Source organism: Sceloporus undulatus, chromosome 4 (assembly GCF_019175285.1).
Source record: "Sceloporus undulatus isolate JIND9_A2432 ecotype Alabama chromosome 4, SceUnd_v1.1, whole genome shotgun sequence".
In the NCBI taxonomy this organism is placed as follows: Eukaryota; Metazoa; Chordata; class Lepidosauria; order Squamata; family Phrynosomatidae; genus Sceloporus; species Sceloporus undulatus.
In genome coordinates this window covers 58805856-58830660 of record NC_056525.1, presented here as the reverse complement: position 1 = coordinate 58830660, position 24805 = coordinate 58805856, and the positions used below count along the sequence as shown (strand labels likewise).

Below are 24805 nucleotides of genomic sequence, written 5' to 3'. Positions count from 1 at the left end.
CTGGGCCAAAGCCATATTGGACTTCATAGGTCATAACCAGTACTTTGAATTGTGCCTGGAAACAAACTGTAGCCTTTTTATCAGGGAAGTAGTATGGTCCCTGAACCTGCCCTGGTTAATACTGTGGCTGCAGCAATTTGTACTAGCTGAAGTTTAAAGGCGGCCCCCTACAGAGCATGTTACAGTAGTCCAAACAGGATGCAACTAAGTCATGTGGATCTGACATCTCAAGGAATGGGCACAGTTGCTGCACAAGTTTTTAAATATGACAAAGGTGTCCTGGACATCACAGATACCTGGTCTTCAGGTTTAAAGCTGAGCCCAGGAGTATCCTAAACTTCAAGCCTTCATCTTCAGTAGGAGTGTAACCCCATCTAACAAAGGATGAACTTCTATTCCCTAAGCTAATCTGTTTTATCCAGCATCTCCTGGAGCTGGGAGGCCACTACATGCTCTAGTACCTTGCCCATAAATGGTCTGTTAGGCTTGTTGCTGTTAACTGCCCTCAAGTCGACCTGTGGATGAGACATCTCCAAGATCCCATGTTCTTAGCCTCTTTGCTCAGGTCCTGCAAGCCCCAGCATGTGCTCCCCTTGATCAAGTTTAACCATCTGGCATGTGGTCTTCCTCTATTTCTGTTACCTTCCACCTTTCTTAGCATCATTGTCTTTTCTAATGATTCATTTTTCCTCATGATGTGGCCAAAGTACAGCAGCCTCAAATTAGTCATCTTGGCTTCCAGAGAGAGTTCAGACTGTTCTAGGCATTAGCAGATAATTATCCTTTATGGAAGGGTTACACATATGCATTTGTGTATGTATAACATTCAAATCCTACATCTGCTTAAATGGCATCAGGGAAATGGAATACATCTGAATTAACTGACACAACTGAATGATCTCCTACATACTATTAACTCTCCAGGATGTGAAGAAAATTTTAGCAATTTATGGACCAGACTCTATTTTCAAGTAATGGCAAAGATGAGAAGAAGAAAAATTGTGGAATGGACAGAAAGTGATCTGAGACCTGGTAGGTAGTTTTAGTCAGTGAAGGAGCAGTACAAATAATCAAAAATATTAGGTTTCTTTTAAATTTTATTCTCTTTATTTTATTTTTTCTTTCATAACCACAATATCAGTTTACAAAAAGAAGAGCTGCACAGATAAGAGTGTTCATGTCTTATTTTGCTTAACTTAAATTAACTTCTCTGGTGGGACAAATTAACAACAACACAGTCCTTGAGTGAGCCAACCAGAGAAGACATGGCAAGATAGTGCAACAGGTGTTTTAAATCCAAAATCTTATAAGGGGGAGATGTTTTGCAGACCACTTTCTTTCTATTTAGGAAGTCACCCTAGTTCTTTTTTTAAAAATCTTCAACCAGCTTTTAAAACATTTGTCAAATAGCTCATATTACTCGGAAAGGCAGTATTTTAAAATACTTAAAGGGGAAAAAATCTCATTGGGACAAGGTAACAGACATCAAGGCAACACAAAGAGGCTTGGATCATAAGGTAACTTTATCACCACGTACATGGAAGTAGGGTTTCCTGTCCCGTCCCCCCCCCCCGCACTCCCAGTCACTCCACCTCACATATGAAAAGCCACCCCCCATTGCCCCAAAGAGCAACAAAGCTGGTTGTGAGACTGGAGGCAGGGGCCTGGGAGGGGGTGAGATGGGGGAAGGCAGCTACTGGAAGTCTTCCCCCCATGAACTTCTTTAATTTATTTTAGGATCTAAGCCAAAGTCCAAAATTTCTTTTTAAAGGCACATACATATATCTTGTTATAGAAGGACCAGACACCTATTTCTTTAAAAGCCCATCGTGCCTACAATGTAAATCCCAGCTCAGTTCCCCTGATCCCAATCAAGGGTTTCTATTTGGTCTCACTGACCCTTCTTCCCTTGAAATTGTTGGTCAAGATGCATTCCAGAACAAACCACTTATGGGTCTTAGAAGATGTTACAGCTGCTGTGATTTGCTGGCTTGAGAAAAGTTTCTTTTCTACAAAATCCAAATACTACAACAATCACAGCTGTAGATCTATCAAACTTCAATATTTTGGGAGAAGTGCATAGAAGCAATCTTTAGCTCTCTTGAGTCTAATTTTTCCAACACACATCTGAATCTGACTGCAACTGGTCTTTCAAGTTTTCAGTTAACTGCTGTGGCTCACCTGAAGAAGTGCTGGATGTTGGTAATATGGAAGATGCTGGGTTAGCAGGATTTCCCCCTCTCCACCAGAGCTTTTTGGCCTGAGAATAGCAAGATAGTTGGACCACTGTTTGAAACTATAGTGCAGACACTCCCCACCAAAATGCAATCAAGTTTTTCAGCCAATAGCTGTTTCATTTTCATCATCTTGCCACAACACTGTTCCTCTTCAGAGGCATTTCTACCTCTCTTACCAATTTTGTGCAATTATAGAAGCACAGTGCAAACAAAATAACCACCCTAATCCCTAGGATTAAAGGTGATCATCAGGGTCTGTTTGGAGAGATGAAGGTGTTCCAGGACTCTATCAATTAAATCTTCAACTTACTGTTCCTTTGCTGGTAAATAATTGTTTTACCTTTTTTTCTTCTATCAGTTTTAGTCCATCCCCATATAGATTACAGATCCTTCCCCATCTCTCCAGCCCCACCGCACTGCCCTTAACCCATTTCCTACCTCCATCAGCTTTCTATGAACATAGCTTTTTCTTCTTTCCAAACACATGCCCATACCCTGTTGTACCACTTTTACAAGCCATTGTTAGAACATGGAGCATTCACTTCTTTACATTCCAGGAAGAGTCAAGAAGTAAGCAACAAAATAAATAGTTCTAGCCAATTGCACTTCCTGCTCTGTCAGGGAGAAGACACAGGCTGCTGAGAGCCCTCTTGTCCACCCCAAAGGGAAGTGCAAATAGTTTGGACTATGCCGTTCTGTCTGAGCACAGAATCAGAACTGCAAGATCTCTCGGCATGTCTGTGCACTGATTATCTAAGGTCCCTTGGTGGCCTTGGTAGCAACTGGCTCTTCAGCTCAGTTTCATGCTCATAGCCACAGCCCGCTTGTAGACTTCAGTGACATTATCACAGTCTGTCAGAGAGAAGCAGCTATCCACCAGGGGATTTTGGCACTGGGTTACTGTCCAACGGCGGAGCCGGCGAGCCCCCATCTCCCCCTCTGCCTCCTCTAACTGCAGCAGATCATCTGCAGAGATGGCTGCACGCATAGGTGCTCCTCCACTTGCTTGCAGTCGATCAGGCAAGTCCAGCTGGTCAAAGGACTCTGAGGAGAGAATACTATCCTCGCTCACAGCACTGGATGGACGATTACGGGAGGCCATCGGCATTTTGGGCAAGGTGATCTCTACAAAAGTGGAGAAGACCTTGGCAGGCACACCTTCAGACTCAGTGCTGCTAGAGGAGAACTTGCCATTGTGCTTCAAGATTCCTTTTCGTCTGGCATGAGCATCTCCAGAGGTGGGAGCAGATGAAGGATTGCCAGCAAAGGCACTGGCATCAAGATCCAGGTTTTTAGAGTCTAAGACCTCTGTGGATTCACTACGCTCTGGGGAAGAATAATAGCCAGACTCCCTCTTCTGAGGCTTCTTCAGGATTCCCTTCTTGGGCATGGGAGGGGTGGCTACAACACCTTCTACCTTGCAGGCTAAGGCTCTGGATGATAAGACACAAGCCAGGTCCATAGTAGATCCTGTATTCTCCTCGTTCCATGAGTCAACAGGACCTGCTGTTGCTGGAGGAGGAGAAACTTGGGCCTTCTCACAGGAATTTCTCTTCTTCAAGATGCCTTTGGGTCTCTTCAGGATAGATTTGGATGGGTTCTCTGGAGGAGGGCCAGTCTCTTGCAGCGCATGAGAGATGTCATTCTCCTTCTTTGACTTCTTTAGTGAGCGCTGTCTCTCCAGTGTGACACCTGGGATGTGTTGCTTGAAGAAGCAGCGTACCTTGGAGCCATTTTCAAAGAGAGGTCTAGAGGAACGGCGCAACCACTCTGCCACAGTGGCTAATGATGACTCATTGTCATGCGAGGACTCCTGTTCCCCAATTGGCACCTTGTAGCCCCAGTTCACCCACCAGTGGCTGGCAATATCTTCAATGGTCGCTCGGCGTTCTGGGTTCACCATTAGCATCCATCGGATTAGGCCACAGGCATCTGGAAGACAAAGAAATCAATAGAAATGCTTTTATGGGTAGAGTTCTATTTAGGTCTTTCTTTGGGGGAATTTCAGTATTACAGTTGTTGTTGTTGTTGTTATATCTTAGGGGCTGCCACAAAGAAGTGGAGGGGGGGAGGTCAGTTTTTTGCTGCTCCAGAAAGCAGAACTAGGTCTAATGGTTTTTAAATTACAGGAGGGTAGATTTTGATTGAACATTAGAAAGAGTGACTCATTCTTGACAGTGAAAGCAGTTCGCAGTGGAACTAATTGTCTAGAGATGTGGTGAGGTTTCCTTCTCTGGACGTCTACAAAAAGAGGCTGGACAGCTACCTGCTGGAGAATCTCTAACTGGAGAACATGCACTGAGCAGGGGGTTAGACTTGATGAGCCATAGGGCCCTTTCCAACTCCATGAATCTGTGATTCTAAATTTAAAATAAACCCAATATAAACTTTAAAAAGCATATTAAACAAGTGAACAAGGTAAGGTCAAGACCACACCACCACCATCCATTTCATCTGGTGGCTTGTCTATGTAATGAAAATTTGAGGGTTGCAGCTGCAAATAGAAGCATGTGCATACGCTTAAAACCAGAGATGAGGAATTTATGGCACTAAAGAACTTGATGCACTACAACTCCTATCTTCATAACTCCTGCCTATGCTTGCTGGGGCTGATGGGAGCTTGGAGCCTCTGCAGGCCTACAGCGTTCCTAGCCCTGGCTTTAAAATGCTGAAGGTTCTACTAAATGCTTCATTGGGGAGACTGTCTACTCTCATGTCTACTTACCCGAAAGTTTGGTGGGTTCTCTGTAGTCCCCACTTGTGATTTGCTTGACCAGAGTCTTGTAATCATGACCATCAAAAGGCATCGCACCATGAATCAAAATATAGAGGAGCACACCAAGGGACCAGCTGTCAACCTGCAAAGACAGAAGAACTTTATTCGGAGATGCCCTTTCTTGCCACTTCCGTTTCTAGATCTTTCACTGGTATTAGCAATAAGTGAAGTCATGACAAGACCTCTCAAGCCATTGCTTTACCAAAAGTTTCTACACACACTTTATTCCCCTTGTCACCAGAGATGTTTAACAACATTATTAAATGCATTACAGATAATCAAGCTCATGATCTTATAGTAATTCTATGTTCAGTAGGAAAGGCTGAAATCTCAGATATGATGTCATGCAAGTAAAATACGTGTGGATGTAATTTGGTTAATACTGTCTTAGTCAACATTTAAGGAATTAAGCTCTTACCTCAGGTCCTTTGTAAGGCCTTCCATTGACTATTTCAGGGGATGCATAGAGGGGGCTCCCACAGAAAGTCTGCAGGAGCCGATCTTGCTGGAAGACATTGGAGAGGCCAAAATCTGCAATCTGGGGAGAGAAAATTGGTCAGTTAGTGCTGTCAGTGCAGAAGAAAGAAGTAGGGTGCATGTTTTAAAATTTAGTTGGGAGACCTACTTTCTAGTATGAAAACCTTCTAGTAAGGATTAATTCCAGGAGAAGCCCCTTACTTGTACAGAACTATTGTACCAGTGCTCACAGGTTGTTTCAACCTGTTCACCCTGGATCACATAATCATACCTTGCTTTTCTCTTCTCCAAGAAGTCTTTATATTTGAACAACAATTTGGCAACTAACTGGCTATGCATAAGGGCATGTTAATAGTATAAGTATACTTTAATTGCTATGCTTGTAATTTTATTTTTATGTTTTTTAAATTATTTTACATTGTTTAAAAGGAGCAGTCTTCTTTATGTGGTTTATTTTTTTATCAGCACCAATTGTAGCTTCCGGGTTTGGTACAAGGGTTGCCCCATGTAGAGCGCATTGCAGAAATCCAATCTAGAGGTTACCAGGGCATGTACTACTGTTTCAAGGTCACCCTGGTCCAGGTAGGGATGCAGCTGGCGAATCAGCCGGAGCTGATAGCAGGTGCTCCTGACTGTTGCATCCACCTGAGAAGTAAGGTGGAGCGACGAGTCAAGGAGCACCCCCAGACTGCGTACAGAGTCCTTCACAGGAAGCGTGATCCCGTTCAGGACAGGTGGAACCACCGCCTTCCCTGGGCCAGGGGAACCTATCACGAGCACCTCAAGATCCTTGGAAGTGTTCGGAAGACAACCTGTTCTCTCGATCCCTGTCCCTCATGGCTAGCGGCTCAGGGGGGACCGGTGGTAACCTCGCTGTTGCACCGGATTATAAATACATCTCTGAGGGATGGGCAATTTCCATCCAGCTTAAAATTGGCCATTGTAAAACCGCTGATAAAAAAGCCCTCCCTCGACCCCCTGATGCATAATAATTACCGGCCAATATCGCTATTGCCATTTTTGGGGAAGGTGATCGAGAGGGCGGTTGCAATCCAACTTCAATCGATCTTGGATGATATGGATTATCTGGACCCATTTCAAACTGGCTTTCGGGCGGGTTACGGGGTTGAGATGGCCATGGTCGCCTTGGTCGATGATCTCCGTCTGGGCATCGACAGGGGTAGCGTGTCCCTGTTGGTGCTCTTGGACATCTCAGCGGCTTTCGATACCATAGACCATGGTATCCTTCTGGAGCGCCTGGAAGAGGTGGGGATCGGGGGCACTGCGCTCCAGTGGTTCCGTTCCTACCTCTCCGGGAGGTTCCAGATGGTGCAGCTGGGAGACGTGTGCTCCGATAAGAGGGCCCTCACGTCTGGGGTCCCTCAAGGAGCCATTCTGTCTCCCATGCTTTTTAACATTTACATGAAACCGCTGGGAGAGATCATCCGGAGACATGGGGCGCGGGGTTATCAGTACGCTGATGACACCCAAATAATCTTCTCTATGTCTCCGACTGATGCAGTGACCGGGGATGGCGTCTCTCCTCTCGTGGCTTGTCTAGAGTTGGTAATGGGCTGGATGAGGGAAAACCGACTCAGTTTGAATCCAGAGAAAACGGAGGTGTTCGTGATAGGTTCCCCTGGCCCAGGGAAGGCGGTGGTTCCACCTGTCCTGAACGGGATCACGCTTCCTGTGAAGGACTCTGTACGCAGTCTGGGGGTGCTCCTTGACTCGTTGCTCCACCTTACTTCTCAGGTGGATGCGACAGTCAGGAGCACCTGCTATCAGCTTCAGCTGATTCGCCAGCTGCATCCCTACCTGGACCAGGGTGACCTTGAAACGGTAATACATGCCCTGGTAACCTCTAGATTGGATTTCTGCAATACGCTCTACATGGGGCAACCCTTGTACCAAACCCGGAAGCTACAATTGGTGCAGAATATGGCAGCCAGGCTGGTTACTGGCATACCCAGGGCCAGCCATATTACACCTGTGCTCAAAAGTCTGCACTGGTTGCCTATACACTTCCGGGCGCAATACAAGGTGTTGGTCATTACCTATAAAGCCCTAAATGGCTTGGGCCCAGGATACCTTAAGGACCGCCTCTCTCCATACAATCCGCCCCGCACACTCAGAACATCTGGGCAGCAGCTATTGAGGGTTCCGGGGGCAAGGTTAACCTCCACCTCAAGGAGGACCTTCTCCATCTCTGCCCCAACCCTCTGGAACATGTTGCCCACAGAGCTCCGCTCGGCCACCTCCCTGGCCCAGTTTAAGAAGGACTTAAAAACCTTCTTATTTCTATCAGCATTCCCGGACGCTGGTCCCGGTTAGCTTCCCCTCTCTGGCAGCAGTGGTCGGCTGGCCAGAATTGGTTTTAATGTAATTTTAATGATTATTGTTGTTATTATTATTTATTGTGTTGTATTTGTATTTGTATTAGTATTATGTTGTGCACCGCCCTGATCATGGGAAGGGCGGTATAAAAATAAAATTATTATTATTATTATCATTATTTATTTATTTATTTATAAACAATATCATCAGGTTTTTAGATATCTTATTCTAATTCATGTTGTGAGTTGCCTTGGATCCCATGCCAGGTGGGATATAAATAAATAATAAATTCTTTGATTTGAAATCTGAACCCAGAGCTACAGGCTGATGAACACCTTGGAGCCACCTATAAAGCAAGATTGTCCTTTTTCACCAGGAATGCAGTGAGGACAGACAGTTCCTTGCTTTTGTTTCTAGACGTTTGTATCAAAGCTTTCAGGCTTTCCACTTCCCTCTCTCTGATTGTAGCCCTGTGCTTTTAACAAATGTATGATAAGCACAAAACAGGGCCAGCTTGTCCCAGCCAACAGCTACAGGGACAACACACTTTCACCTATGAAATGTTTGCCTGTTGGGCTCCTGTGTAGCTACCAAGCAGCTACTCATGAAGCTCTAAAAGTACACCCAGTTCCTAAAGTGAAAGTAGAATACATTTGTTAAGCATGTACTAGACCTTTAAGGACTATCACACCCTTGTTTTACTCCTCTGCTTGTGCCACAGCCATAAGTATTTGCTGATACCACTGTTTTAATCCCTTTGTTTATGCAGCCTACAGCCAGTCAGATGAGCCAGAAGGTACAGAACATGCTTTCAGGTTTGTAGCTGTGGAACAGACTATTGTTCGGGCAAAACAAATTATGGCAGGGCTTTGTTAACTGAACAAAAATATGCACTGTGTTAAGAAGTGTCTGGTCATTCTTAAGAAAGAATAGGCTCTTCTGAATTCTGAAAAAGAGGCTTGTATTCTTTTTGGTTGTGACTCTGGCTTTCACAGTTTTCATGGGTTATGTCTTGCTTCCTTATTTCTGTAAAGTCCAGGATGATCAAAGTGCAAGACAAACTCCCTGGTTTTGAGTAGTATTCCTGGGACAGTGTTCTTCTGTCAGTTTGTCTTCTCACATTAGGAAAATGGGAATTGGTGGGTTCAAACCTCAAGGCTTTATTATCTTCACCATCACCACCACCATGAAACCAAACACCACAGAGCAGAGATTGGGATAAAGTTGCTCTTGCTGTGTGCCTTCAAGAAATTTCTGACCTATCATGGGTTTTTTTCTTGCCATGTTCAGAAAAGGTTTGCCATTGCGTATCTGCAGTGAGAGAACATGATGTCCCCAAGGTCAGGTAGTTGGTTTCCATGGCCAGGCAAGGATTCAAACCTTCATCCCCTGGAGTCCTTAGTCCCACACTCAAATCACTACATGGTGCTGACTCAACCATATCCTTAATCATGTGTTTGCAGATCAGTACAAGCCTTTTTTTTCAGTATTACATTTTCAAACTACTGCAACATATGTCATCTGAGTAAGATATACTCCTCTACACTATGAGTAAACAACTTGGTCTAAATGCTAAGTTCCTTCTTTCTGCTGTCAGAGTGGTTCCCGCTAAGTAAACCAGCCCTTCAGCCAACCCTGCATGCTGCTGATGGGTCAGACTACAACCACCATCATCCCCAGCCATACTGGTTGAGATTATGACAATTATAGCCTATCATGTTTGGAGGATGCCAGGTAGGTCAACGCTGCAGTGTAATTTTTTTCCTCAGAAGGTCCCCAAGGAATACAAGATACTAAAAGCATGTTACTAAATATCTAAATACAGTAATCCTCCTTGGGCAGTGGGGTTTGACTAAAGAATGATAAATTATTTGTAAACCTCAGACAGACAACTGAATTATTTGGTTTAATCAATTGTTTTCAAAAGGATTTTTTATTCTGTCTTGGAAACTACTATTTCCTTTTATTTATTTTTTAAACAAGCCACATGAACTTTTCCTCTTGTATCTTATTCTGCCATGAGTCACCATTAGGATTAGCTCTTCATATTTGTATATTTAACAGGAGAGATAAGCTAGAATTTCTGGTAATCACAGGCTATTTTTACCTCCTTCCTTGTTGGAATATTCAGGCAGAAACATATGGCCCTCCAGAGGTTGCTGGATTGCAACTCACACTAGCTTTTAGCCAGCACAAGCAACAGTGAGGGATGATGGAAGCTGCAGCCCAACATCATCTGAAGGGCTACTACTGAACCATCTCAATAGCTGAAATGTCTTTTATCAAAATTCAGGTGGTAGAATTTTATTTATTTACATAACACATTTCTTTACCAGCCAATAACCATTCACAAAACAGTTGAGTGTCTTCAGTAGAAGAGTAAGTTCTTCCTATTTCTCTCTCCAATATTTGGCCTTAACCCAGTCTTGTCTTTAGATGCATCTACGTGTAGAAATAATGCAGTTTGAGACCACTTTGACTGCCATGGCTCCATCCTACAGGATCCTTGGATTTGTAGTTTGGTGAAGCACCAGCACCCTTTGGCAGAGAAAGCTAAAGACCTTATAAAACTACAAATCCCAGGATTCCATAGGATGGAGCTACAGCACTTAAAGTGGTGTCAAACTGCATTATTTCTGTGTGCTGATGCTCCCTTTTCTGCTGACAAACTGAGCTGAACCCATAACAGTAAAGGCATCATACATGTTACAGATGTAAATCATCTGGCCCTCCAGATGTTGCTGGACTGTAAGTCCCAGGATCCTTTGCTATTAGCTATGCTGGCTACCAATATTATTTGGCAGGCAGCCTGATTCCAAGCCATGTATTAGAGGTTTAAAATCAGTCTTGCACTGAGCCCACAATGCCAAAGTAAAACACTGGTTACAGTGTACACTAGTTATGACATAGACTGGGGCTTTTTTAGGGAGTTTTTAAAAAATTCTTTTTTATTACGAGATCTTCTGTTGTGCTTTTCTAATTCTGTATGTTTCATTATTACATGTAAGCAACCTCAGCTTTAAAGAAGCAAGGCCTTCACAGGGTGAAAAACTTGTAAACTCATTTTGTGTAACATGTTGATCAAGCTTTCAGGTTCCGCTCACCTTGATGTTACCATTTGCGTCCAGCAGTATGTTCTCAAGCTTCAGATCTCTGTGAACTATTCCATTCTGTTGGGAAAAATATAGCAAGTTAGTGGGCTATTCTGGTAGAGGAAGGAAGTCAAGTCTCTCTAGAAGACTGTGGTTATTCATTCTGTCAAAGTACAGATATAGTAGCAACATGGTTAAAGGACTGTTTGCTTTTTGTTAGGGAAGGAACCTAAATGCCCTAAAGTCATCAGGTTCCATCCAATATTGGAAGCTAAGCAGGGTCAGCCCTGGTTAGAACTTGGGGAAGTGAAGCAGGGTGAGCCCTGGTTAGAACTTGGATGGGAGACCACCAATGAATACCAGGTGTTATAGGCTGTAGGGTGAAAGCAAACAGGTGCTTTCCCACTTAGCAAAGGGCTTTAATATTCTTGATATGCAAATTGCATGCTGGATAGTCAAGGAGAATAATAAAGACAACTATGCAAAGATTATACTTCCGGGAGCTGAACAAAGACTGCATGGACTTTCTCCCTTTGAATGGTTCTTATGTTTAGTGAAACAAAGCTTATGCTTTGACAGTTTATGGCAGTTTCTTTGGTTACCAGGATTTGGTGACAATGCAAGTAGAAGTAAAGGTGTTTCATCACATTCTCCTTACAGAAGAACACATTTGAGTTCACTTCAGAGTGGCCCTGTCATTTTAAACAAAAGTGAAATTCAAGCCAGGATTCCTTATACTTTGTGACAGCTACAGGCGTTTCCCTGAAGGTAGCGCTGAAACTGATAATAACAGCACTGTGATGAAACTTCTTATGCAAACAGCTCAGAAGCTAAAACCACATGGTCAATTCCCATATTTTACCACTTAACTTTGGCATAGATGCGTAGGCCATAGTTTAGAGGTACTTTCTCCATCCATGCCTGGACAGGGTGGAGTATTTCAAGTATTACTTGAACTGCTCCATTATATTCAGATATGGAAAATGTCTAACACCCTGACTTTCAGTTTTCACTGCATTCTAGGAAGCTCTGAGGAGGGAATTCACCATTTCCATTAACATGAATCCTCTGGAAGCCAAGAATCTGTAAACTCAGTCTGCTTTATAACCATATGTGAAAGGTGTCAAAAATACTATATGGTGACCTCAGTATGCCACATATTTATATTCTCCACAATAAAATCTCAATCTAGGGATTCACTTCTGACACTGTGCAGTTACATGGAAAGAAAAAGACATGCTGAATCCTGCTTTTAAATAAATTAAAGTAACATTTGTGAATCCTGTCAGTGGAGAAATCTAACACCACCAGGAGCCATATACCACCAGGTTTTGGGGCATCTGTTCTTCATAACCCGCCAAGTGTCTTAAGTTACTCAATAAAGAGTATGCATATGTCCCAAGAGATTATTCTAGATAACTTTTCCATTGGCAGGATCTCCTGAGCATTCTAGAAGGAGCCCTCAGTATCAAATAGGCCACCAAATTCCACTCACCTTGTGACAGTAGTAGATAGCAGATACCACCTGCCTAAAGAAGTGCCGTGCTTCCTGCTCAGTAAGTCTCTGGCGCTCAGCAATGTAATCATAGAGATCCCCCTTGCTAGCATATTCCATCACAATAACAATCTTGCTGTTGTTTTCAAATACTGTAACAAACAAAGAGAAGGGGATGTCTCCATGTCAGACAAGACTGATGGCAAGCCTGTGGCCTTAGTTCCTATTCTGCCTCATGATTCTGCTTTTAGTGTGGGGCTCTACTGTACCATTCCAGTTCGCTACAGAACCATTACTGTTCAATGCTTTGCATGCCTCCATATGTAAGGCAAATGTAGGCCTTTTCTTCTTTTTAAAACACACACACACACACTCATACTCTAAAATACCACGAAGGCTTAACACTTGCTCTTTGAACAAAGCAATGCAAGTGATAACATTAGATTTAAATCCTGCACATTTTTACATCAAAGAACTGCCACAGGTTAGAACAGAAGCAAAGTGCAATTACAGTACAAGTAGAAGGTCCAACATTTGCTGGGACAATTGTTAGAAAGGGTTGGACACATCTTCCTAAATCATTACTGGTATTTATTTATATAAATGAACATGGCAATCCATCTTTGACTACAGTAATAGCTCAGATCAGAACTACAGTAGTATACTTTTCCTACCATTATTTTATCTGTTATACAAGTTCTCTGTGGATTATAATAGGAATTATGATCAATATCATACAGAATCCACTAACATTCAGACTTATGAAATGCACATCTTTCTGTTATATTGACGTACAGTTTTCCCCCTCTCACCTACATTAATCTTTATAATGTTGCACTTCCCTACCCTCCACTAACAATAAAGATATAATACCATTAGGGAGGCTATTGCAGCAGACCTCATGTGTTGCTTTTCATAGTGCCATGGGGAAAAAAAGCAAGTGTAAAGAGTTCTTTATCCTCAACACTGGAAGTAATAGGATCTTGATGTTTTTAAGAGCATATGCTCCTAAAACACATTGTTTTGTACACATAATGAAAAGCTAAAAACAAGGAAGAAAGTATTAAAAAGTAGAGGGGAACTTTATTGCTCTAGAGCTGAATGCTGTGGGTAAGTCACCCAGTTGTGCCTCAGGCTGAGGCTTCTGAGAACGACCACCTTACCACTTTGCAAAATTGTCCATTTTTGGTGAAGAATGACATTTACTTTTACATTAAGACTAAAGTGGCTAACACGGATGAAACGGCAGTTGCCAGTTGATTTGGAAGAAGATCTATGCAGGTTTTGTTCCCTCATGGGTTTGCCATTTGGTCTCCCAAATGAAAATTACTACAGCATTTCAATTCCAGACAGGTTTTCAGGGGTAAGAAGTAAGTGAGGGGTGTAATTCAGTATAACAGAGTATTCAATATAACAGAAAGGTGTGCATTTTGTGGCATGTTTGCAACTTGTGCAATTCTTCATCCTTGAGAAGAAGTAAGGGAGTAGGTTTCAGGTTTAAAGTAGTAAAGTAAAATTTAGGGCTGGGGAATGCATGGCCCACTGATATCTATCTATCTATCTGACTATATCTCCCTTCTTCCTTCACCATTGGCCATGCTGCCTAGGGCTGATAAGTGGTGCATCTAAGAGCCAAACATTCCACAAATATTTTTCAAATATTTCCTCTGCAGTTTTATTGTACCAGCTATTTCTAACATCAGTTTGTGCAGAGACGCCAACTATGGTTCATTAATCCAGGGGCCAGTCAGCTTTCATTTTAAACATCTGTTTGGTTATTTATTATTTGTTAATCTCTTTTAGTTCCCACCCTTCCTCTAATGAGCTCAGATGAGTATAATGTGCTCTCATCTCCCACAAATTATACACACAACTATCCTGCAAGGTATGCCAATTGACCGTTGGTGCACTTATTTGCTGGCAAGCAAAGGCAAGCCCTTTTTATTTAAACAGGACTTCAGCTTTTAACTGCTGGTGGCAAAATCTTTTAATGGATTGGTATTTTATGGGCTCAGGTATACTGTATACACTCATACATTTTTGTCAAAAATTGACCTAAAAAACCCTGTGTCAGCTTATCCATGGGTCAATGCCCTAAGTACTGACCTTTATCTTATGAAAAAAGTAACCATTCCCCAACGAAAGGCAAATGTGTAATCTGTCCTGGAAGCACTGACTCCCTCCCCCTCATCTATCCAGCCTTTAGTGTGAGCACAAACAGTTTTGCCTGCTGAAATCTGGTAAGTTCTTTGGCACTGTTTTTCTTTGCTTCCTCCTTTAGATCCTTTATTACATGCCTGTACCTCAACCTATTCATGGGTCATATCAAAATCCATAATTTTGGCACCCAAGCCTGCCCTTGACTTATACATGAGGTTGATTTATAATTTATAGTCAAGTATATACAGTTGTTTGTGGAGGTCTAACACCAAAATTATACCACTACAGGTAAACAATATATCATACCAGTACAATCAAACATAAAAGGAATCCTTACCTTCATGAACAGCAATGACATGGGGATGATTGAGGGAAGACATTATTTCTATTTCTCTCCGGATATGGATAAGGTCCTGCTCATCCTTTATTTTATCTTTCCGGATAGACTTGATAGCAACCTGGAAATTGAAAGGACCAAGAAGATTAGCAGTGGGATAATCTCCTCCCTTGCTCATGAAATCATACTAGTGCCTTCAGGGCTGGGAGTAGAACAGCTATGCTCAATCTGTAGAATGAATGAGATCATATGGAGGCAAATTAATTTCAGCTAAGAAATGGGGGAGCAAACTCTCAAAATAAAGCAGTATCAAAATTACAGAATGCAGGCTGTGATTAGTAGTTATTGCTGATGTTAGAACCAAAGTGCTGTCAATGTGTGTGGAAGCACTAGCCACTCGGTATTTTTTGGTATTGATTTGGAATTGGTTCAGTACACAAAAAAAATCAGTTTTATATTACAAGATGAAGTAATGCAGAATCTGATCTACTAACTACACAGACAATCCCTTAACAAACATTGTGGTTTGAGGCTAGTTTGACATCTTGACCTCAACCATCTCCCCTTCCCCATTATAAATTATGTTCAATTAGAGTAAAGAATAATTTTCTCTTATTCTTTTAAGACTAAGCATGCATCTGCTTTATTATTTTTAGAATAAGCAGATTCACACTTGCTTAGTATGTATTTTTTTGTGTTCTGATGTGTGCATGTGACTTCTAAGGTTAAGTTTCATCTTGTGCAATTAAAATAGTTCAGTTATCCCACAGTATTTGGCTGAAACTAAATCACTCCAAATTGGTTACAAGAAAAGGTTGGCATTGAAAGAGAAGCCATCAAATTCAGGTAATGCTCCCCCTTCTAAAAAAGGAGTGGGTAGTAAAATGGAACTTCCCCCAAATTCAACCAGCTGGCCAAAATGGTAGATATGTGAACCGGCAGGAGCAAACCTTCCAAAGTTTGCTCAGATTTCTTTATTATGAAAATTCCTCTACAAGGAAATGAAGGGGAGGAGAGGGAAAGTGAGAGCACCAGAGAATAGATGCAATTAATCCCTTTTCAAAGGGACTGCAGAGACAATGTGCTCCTTGGATTGAATTTACAACAGAATCCGGCACAACCTCATTTCTTCTTTCGTACAAGAATGCGGAACAGCATTAATCCTGTAAAAGGATCCGGGAGGACACATAATACTAAGTCTCCCAGCAACAACAAGGAAAGGGAGGCCTCCCCATGCATCCCAAAAGCAGGGAAGAGTTAGAGCTCTTTCATCCACCCAATAGCCATTAACTTACAATTCCCTCTTGCTAAGAATAGGTAGGAGGAGGCATGAGGCATTGAGCAATCTCAAAAGGCGGTACTATAAGTTATTCTCTATTTTCCCCAGTATACCTACACTAGGAGTCCCTAGAAATTATGACATTTTTGAGATAGTTTGCTTACTAGTAGTAATATTAGCCTGGGATTCTGAGAAAGCAGCCCAGTGTTTCCCATCCTATTAAAGCAGGGGTAAGCAATTTGTGGCCAGAGTGGCTCAGCATTCTTTACTACTGACTATGCCAGCTAGGGCTGATAGAAATTGTAGTCCAACAATATCTTTTCTGAACCTGGTATCAAAGGAAGCGTGATTTTGGCAAATATATAATAAGCATCCATTTACACAGAAGGAATTCCATTAACTTCAGTGGGGTCATAGGCAAAATTATGGATTGTTGCTTGGCCCAAGCTATTGGTAAGGAATAGTTACACTCTCTTCATGATGTAATGGTCAAAAAACTATGGTAAAAGGTTAAGAGTATTTTCAGAGGGGGAAACCCCCCCAGAAGTGTTGAAGGAAGTAACTGGTTTATTATTTACCCCCTCATGCAGATGGCTCCCCCATGCACAGTGTCACTGGAAATATTACTACAGCTTCCTTTCCCCCTTCGGCCTGGCCTTGAAGTCAAGAACTGCATCTCCAAAGATAACCCAAGCAGACCCAGAAATCATCATGAGTCAAATCTTCCAACAAAATGACCAGAGGCATTGAAAGCAAGCTCTTCCTTTCTTCCTCTCCTATAGCCACTAGGACCTAAAGGAAAACAAATGGCAGAAGTGATGGGAAATGCCTACAACCTTCTAGCCATCAGTTTAAACTTAATCCAGATTTGTCCCAGAAGTCAATCACTTTTGCAAGCAGACAGCAGCATTCCTAACTCTGAGAATTATCGTCAGAAGGCAGGGCATCCCAGCCATTAAATCCAAGCCAGACAATTAGGAAGTGGAAAGAACAGCAAAGCACACATAAACTATCACTTTCATTAGGTGGCCTTTGTGCTACGTTCAGGGAGTTAATTTTTAACCCTTTCTATCTCAATACCTGACCCCCTGGTGTACCTTTTGGAATGTGCATAATTGCTGTTGGGACAATATTGCAGCCTTTTCTACAGAACAGGCCAGTCTATCTTGTGCCCACTTCTAAAGGTGCCCTCATCCACCCCACCTCCTGTGTGCCCCCTCTGAACTCCGTGCTATGAATCCTTGTGTTGTTCCACGTTTCACTGACCAGAGGCATGTGTCTGGAATGCCTGGCATCTGGCCCTGGCCTCAGTTGCCCCGAAGACCTGGGCAGCAGCACTGCAAGAACCAGGCAGAGTAGCTGTTGTTGAAGACGAACCACTGAACCCTCCCTCAGTCCCAGAAAACAAAGCCACTTTCCAACAATAAAGGGGTGACAATTTGGAGCCTTGGGAGCTACTTGGGAGCATAAGGAATCGCTATGTTTTGAATGGACAAGTGTTACGTGAGCAGCTAGTAGCAGAGCATGGTATTGCAACTCCCATAATCCCAGCACCAGCAGCATGGCTACTGATATATGCCCAATTTAACTCTCTCTTCACTTTCAAAAAGAGTAAGATTAAACACACCATGTTTACACTGAAGTAACACAGATGGCCATAACTACCCCTTTGGAAACAAATTTACTCAAGTACATCCTAAAACATACAGACATTATATAATACACAGACTGTGTGTGTTGTATGCCTGCTTCTGCAGTGCAAGGACGTACTATCTTGGTTTCCTGTAAAATCAGTCTTATTTTATTTTTGTTTTTCAAATCTGCTACACTGGAAGCTGATACTGAACAAACTGAAGAGCAAACATTTCTAGTTGCCATCCTCAACTTGGTAATGTCCAGAAGTGCTGGACCACAACTTCTATCATCCACAGGAACTATAATGAAAACATCTGAAGGCCACAATGTTGAGGGCACCATACTAAATTATATTCTTAAAATTAGAACTTTATCCAAAATGTTTTTGAAATGAGACAGGATAACTGTTCATGAAAATATACAGTTATTTGTGGACAGTTTAATAATGCTAAAATAATAACATTCCGAGTTTTTTGTGACTACTTGTTCTCTACCATATGGCCTTTAACTTGCTGTTCCATCCATATGCTGCTATGTTCTCTTCCCTTCCTTGTCCGCCTGACAATTTAGGGGTGTATGTTCCTACGGAAACTTAGAAACATGGCTGAAGATAAACTAATACATATCGAAGGAGTACAAAACCGAGCTATATCGTTTCAGTTTCATTGTTCTCCACTAAGCCTGCCACTGGATAGATGGACAGGCAGGCACTGAGGCTGACCCTAATGCACCCTAGCAATGAGGTGAAGAGATCAGGTCAGGGGTCTGTAGCCCCCTGACCCTTTCCTAACAGTTCAGTTCTTGAAGGGAGTGTCTGGAGGCACACAAGTACCTATTTGATTGTGAGAATCACATCCCTTTTCAACTAGACACCAGTTAGATGAGGCATACATTTTGCAACGTTAGCCTTACCACTTCGTACAGTGAATGATGACTGTAGACGGGACAATGCACACCACCAGCCAGCTCCACTTGATAAGTTATAATTTGGCTTTCAGGCTTGTTCCAAATCTGGTTTTAATTATGGTTTTGGTGAGAAAGAGATCTCTGACAAGTAATGAAAACCCGCCAGGTGCTTCAAAACCAGTTCCAGATTCGGCACACTGCCCTCTCCTTCACAAAGTATGGATTATATCCTTCTCTCATGGAGGCCAGTGTTCTCTTAATACCATTTTTTTATAAGCAATATGGAGGGGAGAGTTCCCATTTTGGGGAGCAAAACCCCTCCTCCCCCTTTCTGTATGCAGAGCACAAGCCCTGAAGGACATATGCCCTGTTTTGCTAGCAAAGACGATAGAAATTCTGGCTTCCTGTTTGATTTGGCTGAGAACCAAAAACTAAAAGCCCCACTCCCGCTTATAGGTAGAAGTAGGATGGCAAACAGGTGCAGAAACCAATTAGCCTCCTCACTTCAGCCAGCCTGTAGTTTTCATATGAAACTTCTGACAGACAAACATGCCACGCATAATCTCTGCTTAAGCAAATAAACTAAAAGTTTCATTACGCCAGGTAACAACTTTGGGAGCAAATAAATGCACACGTATGAAGTTGGAAAGTCAGGGTAGACAATTTCAGCTTCAGAAGGTACACATATAAAAGCTCTTTGGTTTCTGAAACCACAGCACCTATGGTGTGAGAGCAGTTCATTTTGTATTTGTATCTCTGTAGCTGACACAGTAAATACAGGATTTATTTCCTTTAATCAACAGTGTTGCTAGCCAGGTTTGTTTGGATTCAGTTTAGAGACTGAGTAGACCTAGCTGTAAAGAAAAGCAGTTGACTCACTGCAGTGTACCCATTTGGACTTAGACAACTTTGGATAAATATGGGCTGTTACAACAAGAATTGTATTTACAACCCCGTTGGACTGCAGCTCATAAGTCCTCAGTGCTGGTTAGGCTTGATGGGGGTTGCAGTCCAACATCTGGAGGGCCACAATGCCTACCCTGTTGTTCAGATATGGACACTGGTATGGCCCATATACTAGCAACAGAACCTGGCGTTTTCTCTACCCAAAGGCACCAGTTCCCACAAAGTTTTTGCTTACCTGGCACCAAGGTGCAATATGCATTTAATATTTCATTGAAAAGAAGAGCTGCACTATTTAGTTATTACTATTCAGCAGACAATGCTAGTATTTCCCAAGACGTAATTTGTACATCAGTTGGTGTAAGTTTCTTGTTGTTGTATACCTTCAAATAATTTCACTGTATGTTAATGTAACATTTCTAAATAGCCAGACCCTGGCCTGGTCTGCAGAAGTATATTGTGTTCCTTCACCAGGGGAATTGGTTGGCACTCAAAAACCTGGGACCCAGGTCCTCAAAGTTCAAATCTGCATAAAACAGCATAGATGTAGAATAGACCCAGGATCCTGGGAGCTCATGGGCCCAACTCTAGCAACTCTCTTGCTCTTTGTGGATTTGGTTTTCTGGAAGGCCTAAACACAACAAAAATATGCCTATATACTGGCAAGGGGGCCCAAAGCTTTTATCTGATCCTCAAGGAAATCTATGACCCAGAAAAGATTAAGAGTGATGGCTCTAAACCAGTGGATCTCAAACTTTGGCCTACAGATGTTTTGGATGTCAACACCCAGAATCCCTGATCACTGGCCATGATGAGCAGTGCTCTGGGGCATTGAAGTGTAAAACAAAAGGAGTGTCAAAGGTTGAGAACCACTGCTCTAAGCTGATAAAAATATATATTACAGTATGTGCATTACACTTTCGGGTATTTGGAGGATTATGTTTCTATTATATTTGATTTACTTAAATTAGTGCTTGGGAAAATTTGTAGAACAAATATCATTAAAGAAAAACCCATAACTTAAATTGAATTCAGCAAATTTACGTGAATTCGAACTGACTTCCCATTGCCTGAAAACAGCTTGCCGTTGCCTGAAATTGCATGTGGTAGTCTATCACGCAATAATGTGAAACCCTATGATTGCATTCGGATTGCCATTGGATTATACTTCCAATTTCCCTTGTCTGATAAACTCCAAAGGCATTTGTGATGGTTGGAAGGATGTGGCAGGGCAAGATAGAATATAGCTCCTAGTCTTTTATTTGCAACATTCTTAAAATGTAATGGGCAAGTCTTATACAGATTGCATTAGCTTAAACTGGACATGGTGCAAAAAGAGATATGAAGTTGCACCACAGGCTACATGGCTACCTGCAATTTTTTTTTTACAATTTCAAGCCACTCAAAACCGCACAGGGAAAGGCCAAATACACGATTGTGATAATGTTTATTCTCCCCTGCAAGAATAACCAAGTCAACATGCAAATTCCCCCTTTCACAAGGAAACAAAACCTGCCACTTCAGTCAGCATGACTGGGAGCTGTTTATCCACCACCCACATCAACACTGTGTGGAGATGTGCCAAGGCTACCAAATTATTTATTCCCACACTGGCGTGTTTTGCCAAGACCTTGCATATAGGCACCTATGTGGGTTTCTGGAGAGATCACTGCCATCATGCTGCAGGCTTCTGGCAAACCACTTCTCTCAAGATGATTATATCAAAAGCCAGAAAAACACTGCTTGCAGTTTGAGGGCAAATTGAAAATGTGATTAGGCACCTCAGTGACTGCTGGAAATTTTAATTTAGAAATAAAAAAGCAGGGCCAAAACAAAGCAATTGAGGTTAGGTTTTAGGTGCGTGTGTGTGCCTATTCTGATTTTCTTTTCTGCAATCCCCTTTTCTCCACCCTGTACAAGGCCAGCCAATGAGGGCTGACTTGCCTGCATCTCAAGGGAGGCCAGCCACAAAGGCAAACAGTGGCACAGACAGGCAACTCATGTCAGATCAATAAAAGCAAAGGCGTTGGAGCTGGGGGAGGGCAGCAGGGAGAAATAAATATAGCTGCAGAGAATTGGCTCGCTTTGTCCTCTGTTTTCAAGGAGAGGAAGGGAAGCTTCTGCCAAAAGGGGCCTTATAACCCATTGGCCCTCCCATTTTAAAAAGGAAATCTGCAGCCACAAACTCAGGCTGCAGCCACACAATACATGTGGCAAGCTTTCAAAGCTCCACTGGCTTCATCATCAGACAAAGGTGTTAAGAATCATACAGGGGGAGGGGGATGTGATAAAATGACGAGATTAGTCCCAAGCCTGCATTTTGTCAAGATGCAGCTGTTCTCAAAGCACCTTCTCTACACACACATTCATCCACACTGCAGAAACACTACTTTGACTGGCATGGCTCAATGCTATGGAATTCTGGGAACTGCAGTTTGTGATGGCAGCAGAGAAAGGGATTATTTCTGCAGCATGGATGCAGCTTCAGTCAATAAAGGGAAAAAACCCAAACACACCCCAGTGGATTTGCCACCATCAGCAAAGAGACCAAGTCATCCTGGCAAGAAAGCTGAAAAGTTTACCACCTTGGCAGAGAGATAATTATCTTTAATCCCCATTACTTTTCCTCCTCAGCCAGAATGATTCACAGCAAGCTAGAGAACATTTGCAAGGCCACCTTAACCTGCACAGGCCTGTCTGTATCTGAGATAACTCTGTGTATTAACTCAGATTTAGACAATTTCACTTTGCAGCTTCTTGGCAGTTTGCATCACCACAAAAGGCTGCATTCGCACTGCAGAAATAATCCAGGGTGACCGCAGTATAAATGCCATGGTTCCATGTTATGGAAACCTGGGAATTGTAGTTTGTTGTGGCACCTGAGCTCTCTGACAGAGAAGGCTAATTGTCACACAAAAATACAATTCCCAGAGTCCCACACCACTGTGCCATGGCAGTTAAAGTGGAGTCAAACTGCAGTGCGGATGCACATGTGTGTGTTTGTGTGGTGAAGGGGCCCCATTTCCAAGTTGTGGCAGATGCACAAGAAATAAGAGCAGCCAGAACCAGGGATCCCTGTCACACAAAGAACCGATCTAGCTCTTCTCACCTTTCTATATCTTTCCAGCACTATCCTATGCTCCACTCATCAGAAATAACCCCCATTATTTCCAGTGGGATGTATAGTGGGACCCTGTTATTAACTGGGGTTTGGTTCCAGGATTCCCCGTCAATAACCAAATCTGTGGATGCTCAAGCCCCATTAAATATAATGGCAGAGCAAAATGGTGGTCCTTATATAAAATGGAAAATCAAGGTTTGCTATTTGGAATATATGCTTTATTTTCAAGCCATGGATGCTTGAATCCATGGATAAAAAATCTGTGGATAAGAAGTACAGGCTGCATTCCCAGGTAAGGATGTACAGGATCACAGTCGTTTTGGGGTGGCCATGCAGTGCACCTTTTCTTAGGGAAAACAGTGGGACCAACTTTCAAATTCAACCTATACAGGTCTGTGTTGTTAAACCCCAGGTTTGGGACAACAGGACTAGAGAGGGATCCTTTTGGCAGCCTGACTTCCACCACCTCTCTGACCCAGAGATTAGCGAAGGCACTTTTGCAACCTTGTCCCAATTCCCTCCCTGCAGAGAGGGAGGACAATTATTGTTCAGTATCATTAAGTATGATCAACGTTCGTTATGCAATAAACATCCCAAATCCACCAAACAGTGATACCTTTATGGGGCCAGGTAAAATACACAATATACATGTTGCAAGTTTTCGAAGCTCCACTGGCTTCTGTTAAGTATCATATAGCAGGGGGCAAAAAATGATAGAATGAGGATATTAGTCCTCATTCAATCCTTTTTTGCTCCTGTAGTTCTATCTAGATGGCCCAGAGCTGTGGGTGCCTTTACAAGGGAATCCCCTCCTTCCCACATCTCCCTCCACACACACACACACACACACACTTGTCCGCCTACGAAACATACAAAAGTCCACCCTTCTGTCCAGTTCCAGACAGTCCACTCCGTATTCCTCAGATGCAACTCCCAAGGCAGACAGACACACACCGCTGTTGTCGTTGTGTGCCTTTATGTTGCTTTGGACCTATGGAGACCCGAAGGCAGTGAAGCCATCATGGGGTTTTCTTGGCAAGAGGTGTTCAGAGGGGCTTCGCCATGGCCATCCTCTGAGGCTGAGAGAGTGTGATTTGGCCAAGGCCACCCAGTGGGTTTCCAGGGCCAAGCTGGGATTCGAACCCCGGTCTCCAGAGTCGTAGTCCAAGATTCAAACCACATGCGCTGGCTCTCATGCACACACAGGTTGTTATTATTATCTCTAATAAAGGTTTGATCAGAATATGGATTTTGGGGCTCTGTCTGGCAGCCAACCCATCTCTCTCTGTCTCTGCCTCTCTTTCTGCCTTTGGCAGGCTGTAGGATGTACTGGGAGGCTGCCGCATGGAGCCAGGCGGAGTGGTTGGATTGCTGGACTCCAGTGGGGACCTGGGTTCAAATCCAGACTAGGCCCTGGAGCCCCCCTGACTGACCTTGTGCAAGTCACACTCTCTCAGCCTCAGAGGAAGAAGAGGTTGTTGGATACAACAACAAGGGGCCCAGATGTCCTCGCTGCCGGAGAGGAGAAAGCTCCGCCAAAGTGGCGCATTCCAGACAACTGCAGAACCTGACCGAAGGAAAGCTCCGAGACTCCCCTCGGGATAGACAGCCCTCCATGCCCCTGGGCACGAGACTGAAATGGAGGACACGTCCTGGGGGAAGGAGGCCCTCTGGCCAGCCTGGGAATGGAGGAGGAGGAGGTGTGCCGGGGAAGGAGGGCTGCTGCTGCTGCTGCTGCTGAGCGGGGTCTGCTTACCATCTTCCCGGAGCGCTCCCTGGCCTTCTTGACCTTCCCGTAGGTGCCTTTGCCCAGCGTCTCCAGGAACTCGTAGTGCCGGCGGAGGTTGTGCTTGTGGTAGTGCCGCTTCACCGCCTGGCGCTTCGCTGCAGGAGAAGAGGAGGAGGAGGAGGAAGAAAGGGCCACGCGATCCATTCTCGCAGCAGCCGCCGCGCTCTGGCTGCCTCCGCTGCTCAGCCACAATAAAGGCTCCCAACCTGCTGCCAGCTCCCACCGGGACCCGCCCCTGGCGCTCATTGGCTGACACGCCCC

The 24805-nt window shown here is 43.3% G+C and overlaps 1 protein-coding gene across 1 annotated transcript; it reads right to left on the bottom strand.

The window, feature by feature from the left end:
• Positions 1-1089: 1089 nt before the first annotated feature.
• NUAK2 (NUAK family kinase 2) lies at positions 1090-24805 on the bottom strand. The gene is made up of 7 exons (XM_042465329.1): positions 24512-24805; positions 14912-15032; positions 12415-12566; positions 10932-10997; positions 5432-5551; positions 4963-5095; positions 1090-4169 (listed from the first exon to the last, which is right to left on the bottom strand). Exons 1-7 carry the CDS (start codon positions 24788-24790, stop codon positions 3028-3030), a joined length of 2013 nt encoding a protein of 670 aa, XP_042321263.1. The 5' UTR covers positions 24791-24805; the 3' UTR covers positions 1090-3027.

Excerpts from the sequence above, each read along its gene's own strand:
- NUAK2 (XM_042465329.1), bottom strand. The coding sequence starts at position 24,790 with ATGAGCGCCAGGGGCGGGTCCCGGTGGGAGCTGGCAGCAGGTTGGGAG. Across the intron at positions 10,998-12,414 it reads CTATCTACTACTGTCACAAG|AATGGAATAGTTCACAGAGA; the intron begins GTGAGTGGAATT and ends TTTTCCCAACAG. Across the intron at positions 4,170-4,962 it reads AGAACCCACCAAACTTTCGG|ATGCCTGTGGCCTAATCCGA; the intron begins GTAAGTAGACAT and ends TTTGTCTTCCAG.